This window comes from Elephantulus edwardii, unplaced genomic scaffold (genome assembly GCF_000299155.1).
Source record: "Elephantulus edwardii isolate Elephantulus edwardi_28Jun2011 unplaced genomic scaffold, EleEdw1.0 scaffold00133, whole genome shotgun sequence".
In the NCBI taxonomy this organism is placed as follows: domain Eukaryota; kingdom Metazoa; phylum Chordata; class Mammalia; order Macroscelidea; family Macroscelididae; genus Elephantulus; species Elephantulus edwardii.
Window position 1 is genome coordinate 6029952 of NW_006399883.1, and position 16253 is coordinate 6046204.

Here is a 16253-nt window from a genome sequence, read left to right on the forward strand (position 1 = left end):
ATTCTTTCATTGTTTTACAAACCCTCCCCCAGGTCCCCTCCATCATGCAGCCCTCGCTCTAGTCTCCTGTGATGACAGAAACACCCAGTTACATATCTCTTTTAAACAGCTTTCTCCCTTCCATCTTTTGATAACTTCCTGGATCACTCAAAATTTTGCCCATAGCATCTCTTAATATTGCAACTTGAAGCTTGAATTTACTTTTCAGTTCTTTCAGCTTGAGAAATGCCAAATGAGTTCATCCCTTTTTATTCTCCAGCTCAACCTTTTTGCACATTATGTTATAATATTTCATCATCTCAAGCAGCAATTCTGATTTGCATTCAACTAATGTATCTTAGTTGTGTGATCACTTTATACTGCAGAAGTTGATAAAAATCTTCAGTATCATCATTTTTTGGATTTTGTGCTACTTTCTATCAGTAGACCACCACAGCTCCTCTCAGTATTTTCGTTTATAGTATTAATTATTTCTGTGTAAATTTGAAATCTTCTGTTCAATTATTTTACATTAGTATCTCATTTCTTTGTTTTGGTTTCTCAATACTGTAGTATAATTTTCAGTCTCCTCTGACATCCATTTTGGTCTTTTTTTCCCCCTCTGATTTTGTATCATTTCTCTTCAGGACTTTGGAGAGGTCCTTAACAGCAGAGTTTCCCAATGCTATACATCTTCTGATCTCCTGACTGCTGGTACCAAGAGTGTTAACCATGGATCCAAGCAAGATAAGATCATTGACAATTTCAATCTTTTTTCTCCATCCATCATGATGGGTCTGTGGGCCGGCCTAGAGCCTCCACTCCAGGAGCTGACTGCTGGTGTCTTGATGGTGGTCATGTCTTGCTGGTAAGCACTTAAGGGAAATTTTTGGGTCATGTTTGATACGTGTTACTGTTCTTTTCACCCCCAAAAGTGGGTGTCCCTTGAACCTTTGACCAAGGGTGGAGGCCTGCTTGACAGTGTATCTTTAAAACCCTGTAAGGTCCTTGGGCTGCAGGCCCTTGGGCCGAACTTATTAATTTTAGAATGAATATTCTTTAAGTGACACAGCAATAGTTTGTTTATTTGCTGTACTGAACAACTTGGAGTTGTTCTGATGCTTAACACTGTTCCATAGTCATGTCAAATACCATAATGGTTGCTTATTATGTACAATGTTTGGATGAGCTTCCAAATTTATTCAGGTTGGGAAAGCAGGAGTGACATCCACTTCCTAACCTAGATGCCTCTGGAAACTCTATAAACTCTATAAATGTACAGAAATGATGTTAGTTATAGAACAGAGTTTAAGTCTTTTGTGCAAAGGTCACTATGAGTTGTATTCGACTTGACAACACTTAACCACTGCTAAATGAGACTATTGCTGTTTTATCTGGAGGAACATTCTTCTACTTTGTACATCACTCTTTGTCAATATGCTGTATGAAGTAACCTGGGTGCTGTGATGCTGAACCTTGTACCACTGAGATGTCAAATACCAGAATGTTTTCTCAATGTGGACAGTATTTGGTGGAGCTCCCAGTTGTAAATCAGGTTTGGAGGCAGGAGTGGCATCCACTTCCTAAACCACATGCCTCTGGAAACTCTATGAACTTGGAGAAACGATGATAATTATGGAAAGGCATTAGGTCTTTTGTTCATAGAGTCATTATGAGTTGTGCTTGACTTGATGACAGTCAACAACAACAATCATGATGTTGCCTATTGGCCCAGTTGTGAGGATTTTTGTTTTCTTAATATCAAGAGAGATGTACTTTATAAGATTTCTGTGTATTCCTCCAGTGAGCTCCCCATGCGTAGCCACCATCTATGTTGTTAAAAAAGTCATTTTAGTAATGAGTAAGTCATTGGCCTTGTAAAATTCAATCATGCAATCTTTTGTGTCATTTTGTCAACAAGGTCATGTTTTCCATCTCCTGATCCAATTTTCACATTCCAGTCACCAGTATTTTATTCATACATCTTGGCTGCATGTTTGATCAATTTTAGACTGCAGAGATTGATAAAAATATCAAGTTTCTTCACCTTTGGCATTAATGATTTCTGTGTAAATTTGAGTCATAGTCACATTGACCAGTCCGCCTTGTAAGTGTATGGATATTATGGTGTTACTAATAGGGCTGTACTTTAGTATAGATCTTGAAATGGTTTTTTTGATGATGAATGTGATGCCATGCATCTTCTATTTGTGATTCTCAACACGATTACCTGATTCAGAATGGCCAATACCAGTCTGTGTCAGCAAATTAATACTTAAGATAGCAACTTTATGCATTCTGTTTTGTATGACTTCCAATTTTCCTAGGTTCATACTTCGTACATTACATGTTCTGGTTTGTAATGGGTGTTTGCAACTGTTTCCCCCCTCATTTTGCAAAGTCAGCTACAACTCATAGTGGTCCTGTGAACAATAACTCTGAACCATGCCCTATCTTAAGCTAATCTGACTGTCTCTGATATACCTGCCTTCTCTACCACAGTCAATCCTTCTCATCCCAGGTCTTCCTCACCTGCACTGACCCTCCACCCTTCCAATAATGATGTCCTTCTCCAAGGACTTATCCCTCCCTCATGCCCAAAGTATGTGAGGCGGAGTTTCAAAATCTTTGCCTCCAAAGAGCAGATTGGTCTCACACTTTCTAGGACAGACCTGTTTGTTCTCTTGGCAGTCTATGGTATGTTCAGTACTCTTTTCTGGCACCACAGCTCAAAGACATCAATTCTTCTACTGTCATCCTTAGTCATTATCCAGCTCTCAGATGCATAGCAAGTAACTGTGAAGACTATGGCCTGGATCAGGTGCACTTTAGTCTCTAGAGTGACATAATTGGTCTTTAGCACTCTGGAAAGGTCCTTGAGAGCAGACTTTCCAGAAACAGCTCATTTTTTGGTTTTAAGAGTGTTGATTGTGGATCCAAGCAAGATGAAATTGTTAACTACCTCAGTCTCTTCTCCATCTATCATGATGCTACCAGTTGGCCCAGTGGTGAGAATCTTTGTCTTCTTGATGTTGACCTTCAATCCATATGGACGACTGCAGTCTTTGGCCTTCTGCAGCAATGCTTCAAGTCCTCCTCACTTTGGCAAAGCGGTTGTGTCATCTTCATAATGCAGATTGTTGATGAGGCTTCTTCCAATCCTGATGCCACATTCTTTTTCATAGAGTTAAACCTCCTGAATGGTGTGTTCCACAAATAAATGGAAAAGTTATGGAGAAGGGATATATCTCTGACACACTGCTTTCTTGATTTTGAACTATGCAGTGTTTCCTTGCTCTGTTCTGATGACTGCTTCCTGGTATAAGTATAGGTTTTGCATGAGCACAATCAAGTATTTTGGGATTTCCATTCTTCTTCTTTTTTAAAAAAGTATACCAGTTTATAAAATTCTAATCCATTGTTTTCCAGAACAGATTCTTCCAGTTTCTTCTTAATGTTATCCACAATTTGCTGTGATCCACACAATCAACTGCCCATATATAGTAATTAAAACACAAATAGACATTCTTTTAGTACTCTCTGCTTTCAGCTAATATCCATCTGATATCGACAATGATGTCTCTAGTGCCACAGCATCTTCTAAGCCCAGTTTGTATTTCTGGCAATTCTCTGCTAAGGTAAAAATGAAGAATTAAAAGTCTTGAACACTTTACTCCATGTCTGTCATCAAGACTGACTACGTTAAGCAGGCCACTCTTCTCTAGTAGTATTTTGAGTTCTTTCCAACTTCCCGCACTATAACAGGCGATATTCTGCTGCTTTCCATAAGGTTTTCACTGGCCATTCTTTTCAGATGTAGATTGGTAAGGCTTCTACCTAGCTTGTCTTGACCTTGCTGGTATTGAAACACTGGTAGAACAGCTTCCAGAATCACAGCAATGAGCAAGACTGTAATTTTGTAGTGTGTGGGTGACAGGTGTGTGGCAGGGGACCAATTTGTGTACACTTACTGTGCCCATAAACTTTAGACAAGGAGTCCCTCAGGTGGGCAGGGTGGGCTGGGGGTTGTAGAGCCTCTTCACTGCACTCTTTCACAGAAGACACACAGGTGAAAGAGGATCTGAGGATGGTAGAGATGCTGATAGCTGACTGAGCAGGGGCTGGGTACAGAAGGTAGGTGACACTTTTCTAGATGCTGTCTTTTTCTTATCCCAGCTTCCTCTTGTCCCTATCTCTTTTCCTGCTTAGCTCCAGAGTATGGAAGGTTCACCAGTGTCCCCGACATGGCATCCCACCTGCAGGCGTCCTCCCTGGATGACTTGCTGTGCTCCCACGTCAACCTCTCCCATGAGGATGAGGCCTCCCCAGGCTGTGTGGCCTCTACCTCGACAACCTTCAAAGCATTCCTTGGGTCCCCAGAGCTACACTCATCAAGCAATATGGACAGGAAGCTGCCCCCACATCTCAGCCCTTTGCAGGACACTCTGGCTGACAAGACCCTGCTAGAGCCCAGAGAGATGGCACGGCCCAAGAAGGTTTGCTTCTCAGAGAGCAGCCTGACCTCTGGGGACAAGACACGAAGAAGCTACTACCTCAGTGGTATGGCGGTGCTGAGGGAGCAGGGCTTGCGGGGGATGTAAGGAGGTTGGGAGCACAGGGTAGAGGGTATAGGGTGTAAGACATGGGTCTAGGACAAAGGACAAGGATGGGGGCACAGAGTATGAGGCACAGTATGGGATGTAGGGTATGGAGAAACGCAGAGTAAGGGTACAGAAGAGGGATGGGGTAGGTGCAAGACATAGGGTCCAGGGCAAGGAGAATAAAGCACAAAGAGCATGAGTGTGTAACGTGGGGCTCAGATACAGGGTATAGAGCTGGGGGCATGGATACAGGCTGTGATGGGAAGGCAGCTTCTGGGAATTGCATGGGCCCTGCTCCTCTGCCCAGCAGCAGAGAGCAGAGAGCTCATTAAGTGGGCAGGGCTGGGCCCACATCCTTCCCAGGGGTTTGGGCAAACACAGGTGGGTTGAACTGACTCTAGTGCCTCAGTTTCCTTGGCTGTAAGTTAAGGAGGTGTGACGGCATGGTCTCCAGGAAACACTCTGGCTCTGCACTGTGCCTTCTCAGGCAGTGCAGGAGGCTCCAGAAGACCAGTGCGACTCCACATCCTCTGGGCACAGGCTGTCTGCTCTCACAAACCAGAGGTAGAGGAAGTATCCTTTAATTCCTAGTTAGAGTTTTCTGGAAGGGATATTGGATTTTGTCAAATGCCCTTTTTTCTATTTTCTTTTTCTGCTGAAGATTTTATTTTCTAATTATATTAGTTTATTTACAAAATTAGAATACATTGTTTTCCAGAACAGATTCTTTCAATTTCCCTCACCCTCCCACCAAATTGTACAACTCCATTGTTAATATCCCCTCCCCCACATATCCTCATCCCTCTGCTTCCACTCTCTCCCCCTTGGATCCTCATACTCACTCATTCTATGAGGGTTTAGTTTTCTTCTGTAGTCTATTTTAATATGGTCAGTTACTTTGATTTTTGAATCTTAAACCACTCTTGCATTCCTAAGATAAAGCGTATTCAATCACGATATATTAGTCCTTTTTTTTTTTTTTGTCTCAACGGCACTTACCACCACCACCAACAACTTGTCAGATTCAATTTGCTAAAAATTTCTTAAGAATATTTGGTGTCTATGAGAGAGGTTCATCTGTAATTTTATTGTAATGTCATTTTCTGGCTTTGGTATCGAGTTAATGTGAGCCTCAAAGAACGAGCTGGGAAGTGTTCTATCCTCTTTAGTTATATAGAAGGATTTTTGTAGAATTGGTATTATTTTGTCCTTGAGTGCTTGGTAACATTCACTACCAAAGCCTTGAATTTTCTCTGCAGGAAATTTGTTATATTTTTCTTCCCCTGTATAAATTCCTTTTTTTAATTCATGGAGGTTTGTTGTTGTTATGTGCTGTTGAGTTGCCTGTGACTCACAGCGACCCTACATGTAGCAGATCTGAAGCCTGCCCTGTCCTGAGCCAGTCTCACAGATTCCGACACACCAACCCCATTGCCCTAGTTATTGCATCTCATCTGGGATCTTCCTCCCCGGTGCTGTCCCTCCACCCTTCCGAGCATGATGTCAAGTAAAATGAAATCTTATTGAGTGAACTTTCAGTATTTTGTTAATGTCAATCAAGTGATCTGATTTACTGGCATAAAATCGTTCTTGAAAAAAACCCCAAGAAACTTATTGCCATTGAGTAAATTTTGACTCATAGTAACCCGAGTGCTTGGACTGCTGTGTCACATTATTGCTTTACTATAGGAAGCAGGAATGGCATCCACTTCCTAAACAGCATGCCTCTGGAAACTCTATGAACTTTGAGAAACGATGGTTATTGAAAGGTTTCAGGTCTTTTGTTCATAGAGTCACTATGAATCTTGCTTGACTCGATGGCAATCAACAACAACCACAACCACAACAGCATATGTAAACTTATATAAAGTATATAAGTTAAAACACTTAACTGCTAACCACAAGTTAGCAGTTCAACCTTAGTTCAAATCCACCAGCCACTCCACAGGAGAACAATGGGCAGTTTGCATCCCTGAAGACTACGGCCTTCAAAACGCTATCCTACAGGGTTACTATGAGTCAAAAGTGACTAAACGGCAAGACGTTGGTTTGGGTTTTTTCCAAATTCACCACTTGTCTGTTCAGCAGAGTCATTCATGGTGAGCAGGCTTCAGGGGGGCTTCCAGATTAAGATGGACTAAGAAACAGGACTGTTCATCCACTTCTGAAATAACAGGCTTTTGCAAAATCTCTGTGGGTAACAGAAAAACGCTGTTGGATATAGTGTCTGAAGGCGAGCCCCTCAGGTTGGAAAGCACTCAAAATGTGACTGGGGAAGATCTTCCCCCTCAGAGTACACTCTACCTTAATGACTCAGTTCAAGTAAAGCTTTAGTCAATGCAAGACCTTTATTGGCTGATGAGACAAGACTCAAAATGAGGTAAAACAGCTGTACACCCATTAATGATTAGAATGTGGCATCTACAAAGTATGACTCTAGGAAAATTTGAAATTGTCAGAAAAAATGGAATGTATAGAGATTGACATGCAAGGAATCAGTGAGCTGAGATGGACTGTACTTGGCCATTTTGCATCAGACAGTCATATGATTTACTATGCCAGGAAAGACAAATGGAAGAGGAATTGTGTTGCATTCATTGTCAAGAAGAACATTTAAAATGTACACACCATTCACCCTGAAACCCACAGCGTCTCTTTTCAGCAGGAAGTAGCTAAGAGAATATGCCATCCCCTTTTCCTTATGAATCAGGGTGAAGTCTCTCTCAGGGAGGAGTGACACACACTGACAAAGGAGATTAATCAGAACTGACTTTGACAAGCACTGTGGCAATTGGACAATTAAAACAGACATTCGGCAGGGTGGAAGAAGAACGAACTGGGGAGGAGGGTAGAGAAAACAGTGCAACAATGAAGGAATGAAAACCCCAAATCCATGTAAATGTTCATTAAAACGAATAAAATTTAATAATAATAATTAAAAAAATGTACACATCAAAAGACGAAAAGGGTTTCTACCAAATTTCGCAGTATGAAATTGATTGAAAATGCAATCAAGATATATTCAAAATTGCTCATTCTGTGCCCAGCAAAGCCATGGCTCATGGTCCCAAGAAGAATCTGAAGCACGTAGCATCTCCAAAGCATTGGATGCTGGACAGACTTACTGGTATGTTTGGTCTTTGTCCATCTACTGGTCCCTATAAACTGTCAGAATGTCTGCCACTGATAATTTCCTTGAGAAACAGACTTAAGTATGCCCTGACAGGAGATGAGGTAAAAAAAACAATCTGCATGAAGCGGCTCATTAAGATTAATGGCAAGGTCCGAACTGATATAATCTACAATGGATGTGATCAGCATTGACAAGACCAGAGAGAATTTCCATCTGATCTATGACACAAAGGGTTATTTTGCTCTTTACTGCATTGAGCCTGAGGAGGCAAAGTACAAGTTATGCAAAGTAAGAAAGGTCTTTGTGGGCACAAAAGGAATCTCTCATCTGGTGACCCATGATGCTCTAACCATCCGCTCCCTTGATCCTCTCATAAAGGGGAATGACACTATTTAGGACTGCTTTAGAGACTAGCAAGATTACTGATTCCATCAAGTTTGACACTGGTAATTTATTATGCGTGGTGACTGGAAGTGCGGTGCTAACCTGGGAAGAAATGGTGGATCACTAACAGAGAGTGACATCCTGACTCTTTTGCTGTGGTTCATGTGAAAGATGCCAATGGAAACAGCTTTGCTACGCAGCTTTCCAACATTTTTGTTATTGCCAAACGGCAAAAATTTAACTGTGGATTTCTCTTTCCAGAGGAAAGAGTATCTGCCTTCTCATTGCTGAAGAAAGAGATGAGACTGGCTGCAAAACAGAGCAGTGGGTGAAAGGATCTCTAGGTGATGTGAACAAAGAGGACAAAATTAAAGATAATACAGCATGAAAAAATACATTAAAAATAATCAGTGAGGCAATAAGAGAGATAAAAATCAAAACCACAATGAGATACCAGTAGCAATGGCAAAGTTTAGCAGGGCAGCAAGTAATAAATGTTGGAGAGGATGTAATGAGTGAGGAACTTTTATACATTGTTGGTGGGATTGTAAAATGGTGTAACCACTCTGGAAGGCAGTTTGGTGTTTCATCAAAAAGTTGAACATAGAAATTCCACATAACTTAGCTATTCCACTGCTTGGAATATAGCCGAGAAAAAGAGAACTGAGGCACAGACACTTGTACACTAGTGTTCATAGCATTACTCACCATAGTAAGAACATGGAAACAGCCCAAATGTCCAACCACAATGGAATGGATTGAGAAATTATGGTACATTCACACTATGGAATACTATGCAGCACATGGGAGCAATGATTTTGTAAATTACTACCTAACATGGGAGGGACTGGAAAGCATTATGCAAAATGAACTAACTCAGTCTCTAAAGACAAATACTGTATAGGACCATTACTGTAGAGGGTGTATGAGGATCCATCTTCTTCCCATTGGCTCTCACAAAGCAGAAGCACTCATATTAGAGAATTCAGCTGCTTCCTCAATCTCCAACTGAAATTAAAGACCAAGAACGCTCTAAGGTGGGTGCTTCTTCTTTGTGAGAGCCAATGGGAAGAACATGGACCCATTGGGGAATTCTTGGTTTTGAAGCAGTGTGGAATGAAGGACTTCATGGAGTGCCTTGGTTTTAAATTTTAGTCCTAGTGTTGTTATTTTTTTGAGAACATACTTTTAAATCATATTCTATCAGTTTGCCATACTGAAGTAATCTGAGTTTTCTGTGATGCTGAGCCTTGTGCCCTTTTAGGTATTAAATGCCATAACGGTTACCCATGGTGGACAGTGTTTGGTGGAGCTCCCAATTTAACACAGGTTTGGAAGCAGGAGTGGCATCTACTTCCTAAACCACATGGAAACTCCATGAACTTGAAGACATGACTATCGTTATAGAAAGACTTCAGGTCTTTTGTTCATAGGCTATGAGTTGTCACCAACTCGACGGCAATCAACAACATGAAAATCCAAAGCGGGGATGGGGGAGCTTAAACATAAAGTCGCACAATTTGATGGGTGGAGAGAGGAATTGGTAAAGGAAAGGGGAAATGTCTGGTGTAAAAACAATTTATAAAAAAACAAAACAAAACAAATAATCAGTGACTGGAATGCAAAATGTGGAAACAACAGAGAACTGGTGGTTAGCAAATAAGGCCTTGGTAGTAGAAATGAGATTGAGGATAAAATGATAATAGTTGCACAATTATTTATTCATTGCAAATACTTTTTTTAAAAGATAAAATTTTAATTCCATACTGATTTACTTAAAAATTTCATATATATTTTTCACATTGGATCTTTCCCATTTCCTTTATTCACACCTCCACAATACATTTTTAAGCATAACTCATCACTTCACATGGACCTCACCTAATGAACTGAACAGAAATCATGCTGGCTACATTTGTGGAAAGGAAAGAGTTGATGGAGAAGCTTAATATCAGCAGTCAGGACAAGACTAAGGGCTGACTATAGAACATATCATCAGTTACTCATGTTAAGGTTCAAACTGAAGTTGAAAAAACAGAAACCAATTCCACAAGAACCAAAATATGATATTGTTTGTTGTTATTGTTAGGTGTCATCAAGGTTTTGTGACTCATAGCGACCCTATGTACAACAGCTCCTGAACCCTGCTCTATCCTGAGCCTCTTTCAGTCTACAACACACTCCCATTATTCCAGTCACTAAGTCAATCCATCTCATTCAGGGTCTCCCTCTCTTGTACTGTCCCTCCATCTTCCCAAGCATGGTTTCCCTCTCCAAGAACTGATCCCTCCTGGTAACATGCCCAAAGTATGTGAGATGAAGCATCAAAATCCTTGCCTCCAAGGAGCAGCCTGGTTTCACCCTCTCTAGAACAGACCTGTTTGTTCTCTTGGCACTCCGTGATGTATGTTTACTACTCCTCTCCAGCACCACAACTCAAAGGTATTAATTCTTCTATCATCCTTAGTCATTGTCCAGTATTCTGATGCATAGCAAGTAATTGTGAAGGCCATTGCTTTGATTAGGCACACCTTAGTCTCCAGACTGACATAATTGCTCTTCAGTTTTCTGGAGAGGTCCCTGACAGCAGATTTCCCCATGCAATTCATCTTTTGGTTTCCTGGCTGTTGATACCAAGAGTGTTGATTGTGGAACCAAGCAGCTGAAGCTTAACAATCACAATCTCTTTTCTGTCTATCATGATGCTGCCAATTGGCCCAATGGTGAGAATCTTTGTTTTCTTGATATTGAGCTTCAATCCATATTAAAGGCTGCAGTCCTTGACCATCTGCAGCAATGCCTCAGGCCCTTATCCTAACTAAATTTTATAATTCCATTCATCTCAAGAATAGTGGTGTGCTTTTTTTTGTTTAAAAAGAATAGATTTGACTGACCAAAAAAGAATTATGATTAGGCATTATATGTATGACAACAATCTGGATCAAGGAGTGCATTGTGGGGTGGGCTGGGCAGAGGAAGAAAGTATGCAACAAGGAAAAAAGTATTTAAAAAAGAGAATTGCCTTGATTCACTGAACACTATTGCCCCAAGACTAGATGAGTGGTGGAATGACATCAAAGATATCATCCACAATGAGAGCAAAAGGTCATTCCAAAGACAGAGGAGAAAGAAAAGACCAAAATGGATGTCAAAAGAGACTCTAAATATTGTAACAGAACATAGAGAGGCTAAAACAAAGAAGCAAAAATGCTAAAGTAAGATGAATGGAACATTTCAAAGGGCAGCTCGAGAAGACAAAGCAAAATGTTATCATGAAATGTATGAAGAGCTGGCAATAGAAAACCAAAAGGGAAGAACATCCTTGGTATTTTCAAACTAGAAGAACTGAAGAACAAATCCAACCCTTGAGTTGCAGTACTGAAGGAGTCTATGCACAAAATCATGAATGATGCAGGAAGCATCAAAAGAAGATAGAAAGAATACAGGGTCATTGTACTAAAAAGAATTGACTGACTCAGGACCATTTCAGGAAGCAGCATATGCTCAAGAGCAATGGTAAGCTCAATCTTCACTGAAGGCATTGGCAAAAAGTAAGGTCCCAGGAACTGATAGAATACAATTGACGTATCTCAGCAGACAGAGCACTGGATGTGCTCATTAGTCCACGCCAAGGAATTTGGATAACAGCTACCTGGCTAACTGACTGGAAGAGTTATATGTGATCCCATTCCAAGAAAAGATGATCCAATAGAATGTGAAGATTCAAACAATATCACGGCGGAATGGAGATACCCCCTCTACAACCACAGTGTCAGCCCATTAGTCAAAAAGGACATAATCATAGGGTCGTCCAATTGATGGGTGGGGCGGGGTATGGGTAAAGGAAATAGGAAAGACCCTGTGTGAAAAACAGTGTATACAAACTTTGTAAGAAAACCAGAATAAATAAAAAAATTATATTAAAAACTAACCAAACAAACAAACAAACAAAAAGGACACTCACCAGAAGTGTATCCAGAGTTTGTAAAGTATGGCACGTGCCCAGGGCTGCATGTAAATTTCTATTTTATCATTGCCAGCTGTGAGAAATTATTTATCAATTTAAAACGAATCATCACAGGCATCAATTTCCATAGATAGGCCTCTGTCAAATACCTTGAACTTTATAAACTTGCATTTCATCCTTGCACAGGGCCATGCTAATCGTCTTGTGTATTGTTCCAATTTTAGTATATATGCTGCTGAAGTGAGCACAATACCTTGAACTTTAGAAACTTATGCTGACCGTTTGACTCCAGTTTACCCCAGGTTAATATTTGGGGAGTGAATTAATGCATTGCTTAATTATTGCTTCCAGAACCTCATGCAGACAGGTCTGTGGTGGAACATTAGCTTTCTCCCCCTTGAGAACCTCTCTTTCCCTATGACAACCTGTACCTTCAGCTGATGGCTGTCAAGGAAGTCAGGCCTGAACTAAATGAGCCTCACTCAGGGAAACGCCACCAGAATTCCAGGCCATTCAGTGCCCTCCTCTCCCTGCTAAGGAGCCATGGTCACAGAGGACACAAGCTGTCACTATTGGGTCATGATCCCTGCTGTCTTCCATCACAACAATTATACAACATAATGGCCCTGGGAAGGACCTGACTTTGCATTCTGAACTCCCAGAGATTCTAGACTGTGCAGCCTGTGAACCTGAAGAACAGGTTCTGTGGTCTCCAAACCCATCCACCACCCATACATCTATCCTGAGCACACTAGGAAATGTTGCTTTGGACATGCCTGTAGTATCTGACTTTGGAAAACAGGCTTTGGGACATGCTGGTATGACTGCTTGTCCCACCACTGCCTGTGTCACATTCCCAACTGGTCTCTGTTTGCTTTGTCCATATGAGGCTGGTCTTGGCAGTCTCACCCTGTAACATTCACTGCACTTGTCACCTTTGGAAGCATTTGCACAGTTGTTCATGGGCACATAGTGTCCAGGTCACTGGCATCCTGGCACCTGGCTTGGGGCTGGTGTTGGAAGATAATATTTGTTCATGAGTGAGCTAACCTCCCACAAGACTATGGCTGGTCACAAGCAGGACTGGTCCTGGATCCTGACCCCACAGCTGGCTGTGGAGGGAGGTGGGGAGCCAAGCAGTGGTGCTGCAGGTGTGGGTGTGACATCTCAAAGTCACAGGACTACCAAGAGGTGTCCTGAGTGTTGGGAGCTCGAGTTTCACCCTCCCCAAGCAACTGGCCTCCTCAGGCAACAGTTCTTAGAGCAAATCATGATGTGCTAGGTGCCTGATGAGGTGAATCTTGGTGGATTGCACCCACATGCAGCCTTGACAGGTTCTGATAATTTCTATATTCCGGAAGATTTAGGATAGTTTTAGAAATGTGCATGCTTTGTAGTGTCTCTCTTCAGGATGGAAGAGATGAAAGTCTGTGCTCTCCAGCAGTCCTGAGAGACACTGGGCCTTGATGAAAAGTCCCCACCGTAGGGCCAGTGTCCAGTGTCCCTCCCTGTCCTCTGAGCTGGTTTTCAGGCAGTCATGGTGGAGGAGCCATATGAGGTCCATCAGAGTGCTCCCTCCATTGTGACTCCATCAGCATGCCCCCACAGCTCTTTGCAGAGTAGTCAGGGTCAGTGTTGGTATTGGGGAGCATGAAGTGCTGTGCTGATTCTAAGAGTACTTCCCCACCACCCCACTTGCAGTCTTTCAATCTGAGGTACACCTGCAATAATGGGCATTGTATTTTTCCGAGGGCACAGGGGTTTTACTCTTCTTGATGCATACTGAGTTGTTTATGAACCATGGAGTGACTTTAGAGGCTAGGTAGGGTGCAGATAGCTGGAAGCAAGTTGGACATGGGTGGGAGTGCCCTGAGTAATGGGGAACCTGAGGATTGGGTAGAGATGGGAGCTCAGCTGGAACGAGGGGCAGCCACTAGCAAGCACCCAGCTCTCCTAGGGCCGCTGGGGCCTGGGAAGAAGGAAGGTGAGGGAACAAACCAGCATCCAGCTCATCTGTATGAAGACTTTGGGAAGCCCAGGAGACTGTGACTGTGGGGTTAGTTTCTTCTCTTAATCAGTTAGAGGGCAGTTTGCCCCGGGCGCTCTGACGGGAGTCCAGGGCTTCATTCTCCACCTGTTTGTTTCCCACAGAGATCCAGGGTTTCTCCAGCGCAGAAAAAGACGGCCGCATAGTCGGTGAGATTGCCTTCCAGCTGGACCGGCGTATCCTGGCCTACGTTTTCCCGGGAGTGACGCGGCTGTATGGCTTCACTGTGTCCAACATCCCCGAGAAGATCAAGCAGGTGATCGATCCATGGGCTCCCCGCTCTGCTCTGTCACTCGCAGCAGCCCCACCCAGGCCTGGGGCTGCAGGATAGTCCCTGGTATCCGTGAGGAACACGCTGTGAGGGACATCACACTGCCCACCTGGCTCTCATCCCAGATACCTTCAGGAGGGGCCACAGTTGTCATTGCCAAGTTACTTCTCCAGGACACTAGTTTTAGGCTTGGATTAATTTCTCCTCTGGACTTGGAGTTTGGAGAGGAAACGAAGAGACTTACGTTGGGTGGCTGGGTCAGCTCAGGACCTCAGTTTCCCCATCTAAGCAATTTGAGTAAGGAAGAGCTGCCCTGAGAAAGCAGACAAGGCAGGCAGGCCAGCACAAGAACATACAGACAACGGAAGTGGTGGGAATGGTCTCCACCTTGGGATCTCCCCACTTGGGTTTTTGTCTTTTTTGGACCACGCCCCCTCCCTGCCCCCGCCCCCTCTGTGGTCACATCCCTTGTCAGTGTGTGATCTCCTCTCTCCTCCTTTATATTGCCACCCAGTACCTTCTCCACCTAATTCACCACGGACCCCTTCCCACCCCCGTTTCCTCCACCTTCCGGCGCCCCCCCTCCCTCTGATACCTGAAACTTCCCCTTCTACCCTTCTTCTGTTTAGTCTTTCCCTTTATCCTGTGTCTCTGGTTCCCCCCCCGCCCCCCGCCCCACTACTCTATGTGCAACTTCACCTCACCTCACCCTCCCCTCGGCTCTGCTGCTCCCTAGACCTCCATCAAGTCGCTGGACGGCTCAGTGGACGAGAAGAAGCTGCGGGAGCTGACGCACCGCTACCTGACGCTGACGGCGCGCCTGGAGAAGCTGGGCTACAACCGCGACGTGCACCCGGTGTTCAGCGAGTTTCTCATCAACACCTATGGCATCCTGAAGCAGCGGCCCGACCTGCGCGCCCACCCGCTGCACAGCAGCCCCGCAGCGCTGCGCAAGCTGGTCATTGACATAGTGCCGCCCAAGTTTCTGGGGGACTCGCTGCTGCTGCTCAACTGTCTCTGCGAACTCTCCAAGGAGGACACCAAGCCTCTCTTCGCCTGGTGAGCGCCGCCGCGCCCCGGCACTGCTGCTGCCTCCACAATAAACGTGTTTATTCAAACCCGGGCGGCGCTCCTCCTGCGCGTCCCCGGGCGCCGCTGTTCGCCGCCGGGCGCCCAGGTCCGGAGCAGCGCCCCGAGGACGCGGGGCCACAGCGCGCACACGCTCGCCGCGCGCCCGCGCCCGCCCCCCGCCGCTCACACTGCGCAGCGACGCTTGTAGCACTTCATTAAAGTCGTCTGTTTACTTTCCTGCTTCCTGTACCCTCTCGGCTCTTTGAGGGCGCAGCGTGCCGTCCTGCCCGCACGCAGTGGTGCAGGTCTGAGGTTGTGGAAGGAAACTTCCTGGAGCAAGGAACCCAGGAGAGGTGACCGCAAGGCAGGCCTCCACCCCTCCTCACCCACCGGACTCCCTTCCAGCCAGGACGAGGTATCTCCCATCGCAGCATTTCCCCAATCTTAGCCTGCCCCTGGGGCGTCATAGTTGGGCTTCCTTCACCAAGGCAGGATCCGAGATCTAATTGGGAGATCAATATGATGTTTACGAAAAAAATGAAACTGAGGCGCCCGGGGTGCTCACAAATGAATAATGCAAAGGCAATAAAAACACCATTAAACCAAGCGGGGGTGGACGTGGGGGACGCTGTGGACCAATCTGCTTGTTTCCAGGTAAAAGGGATTCTAGGTGTGGCTCTGCATACAGGTTGAAAAGATATGGACAGGACACATCCCTGGCGTACACCCTTCCCAATTTTGAACCATGCAGTGTTGCCCTGCTCTGTTCTGACGACTGCCTCTTGGTCCAAGTATAGGTT

General features: G+C 44.1%; 1 protein-coding gene across 2 annotated transcripts in view; it reads left to right on the forward strand.

Annotated features, from left to right (window-relative positions):
* The window catches only part of SPATC1L (spermatogenesis and centriole associated 1-like), a 52499-nt gene extending 36970 nt beyond the window's left edge, over positions 1–15529 (forward strand). For both annotated transcript variants that reach the window (XM_006893925.1, XM_006893926.1), the window contains exons 2-4: positions 4189–4539; positions 14216–14367; positions 15119–15529. In XM_006893925.1, the coding sequence (XP_006893987.1) occupies positions 4189–4539; positions 14216–14367; positions 15119–15445 (830 nt within the window). In that variant the 3' untranslated portion in view covers positions 15446–15529. The remainder of the gene's footprint in view (positions 1–4188; positions 4540–14215; positions 14368–15118) is intronic.
* The last annotated feature ends 724 nt before the right edge of the window (positions 15530–16253 follow it).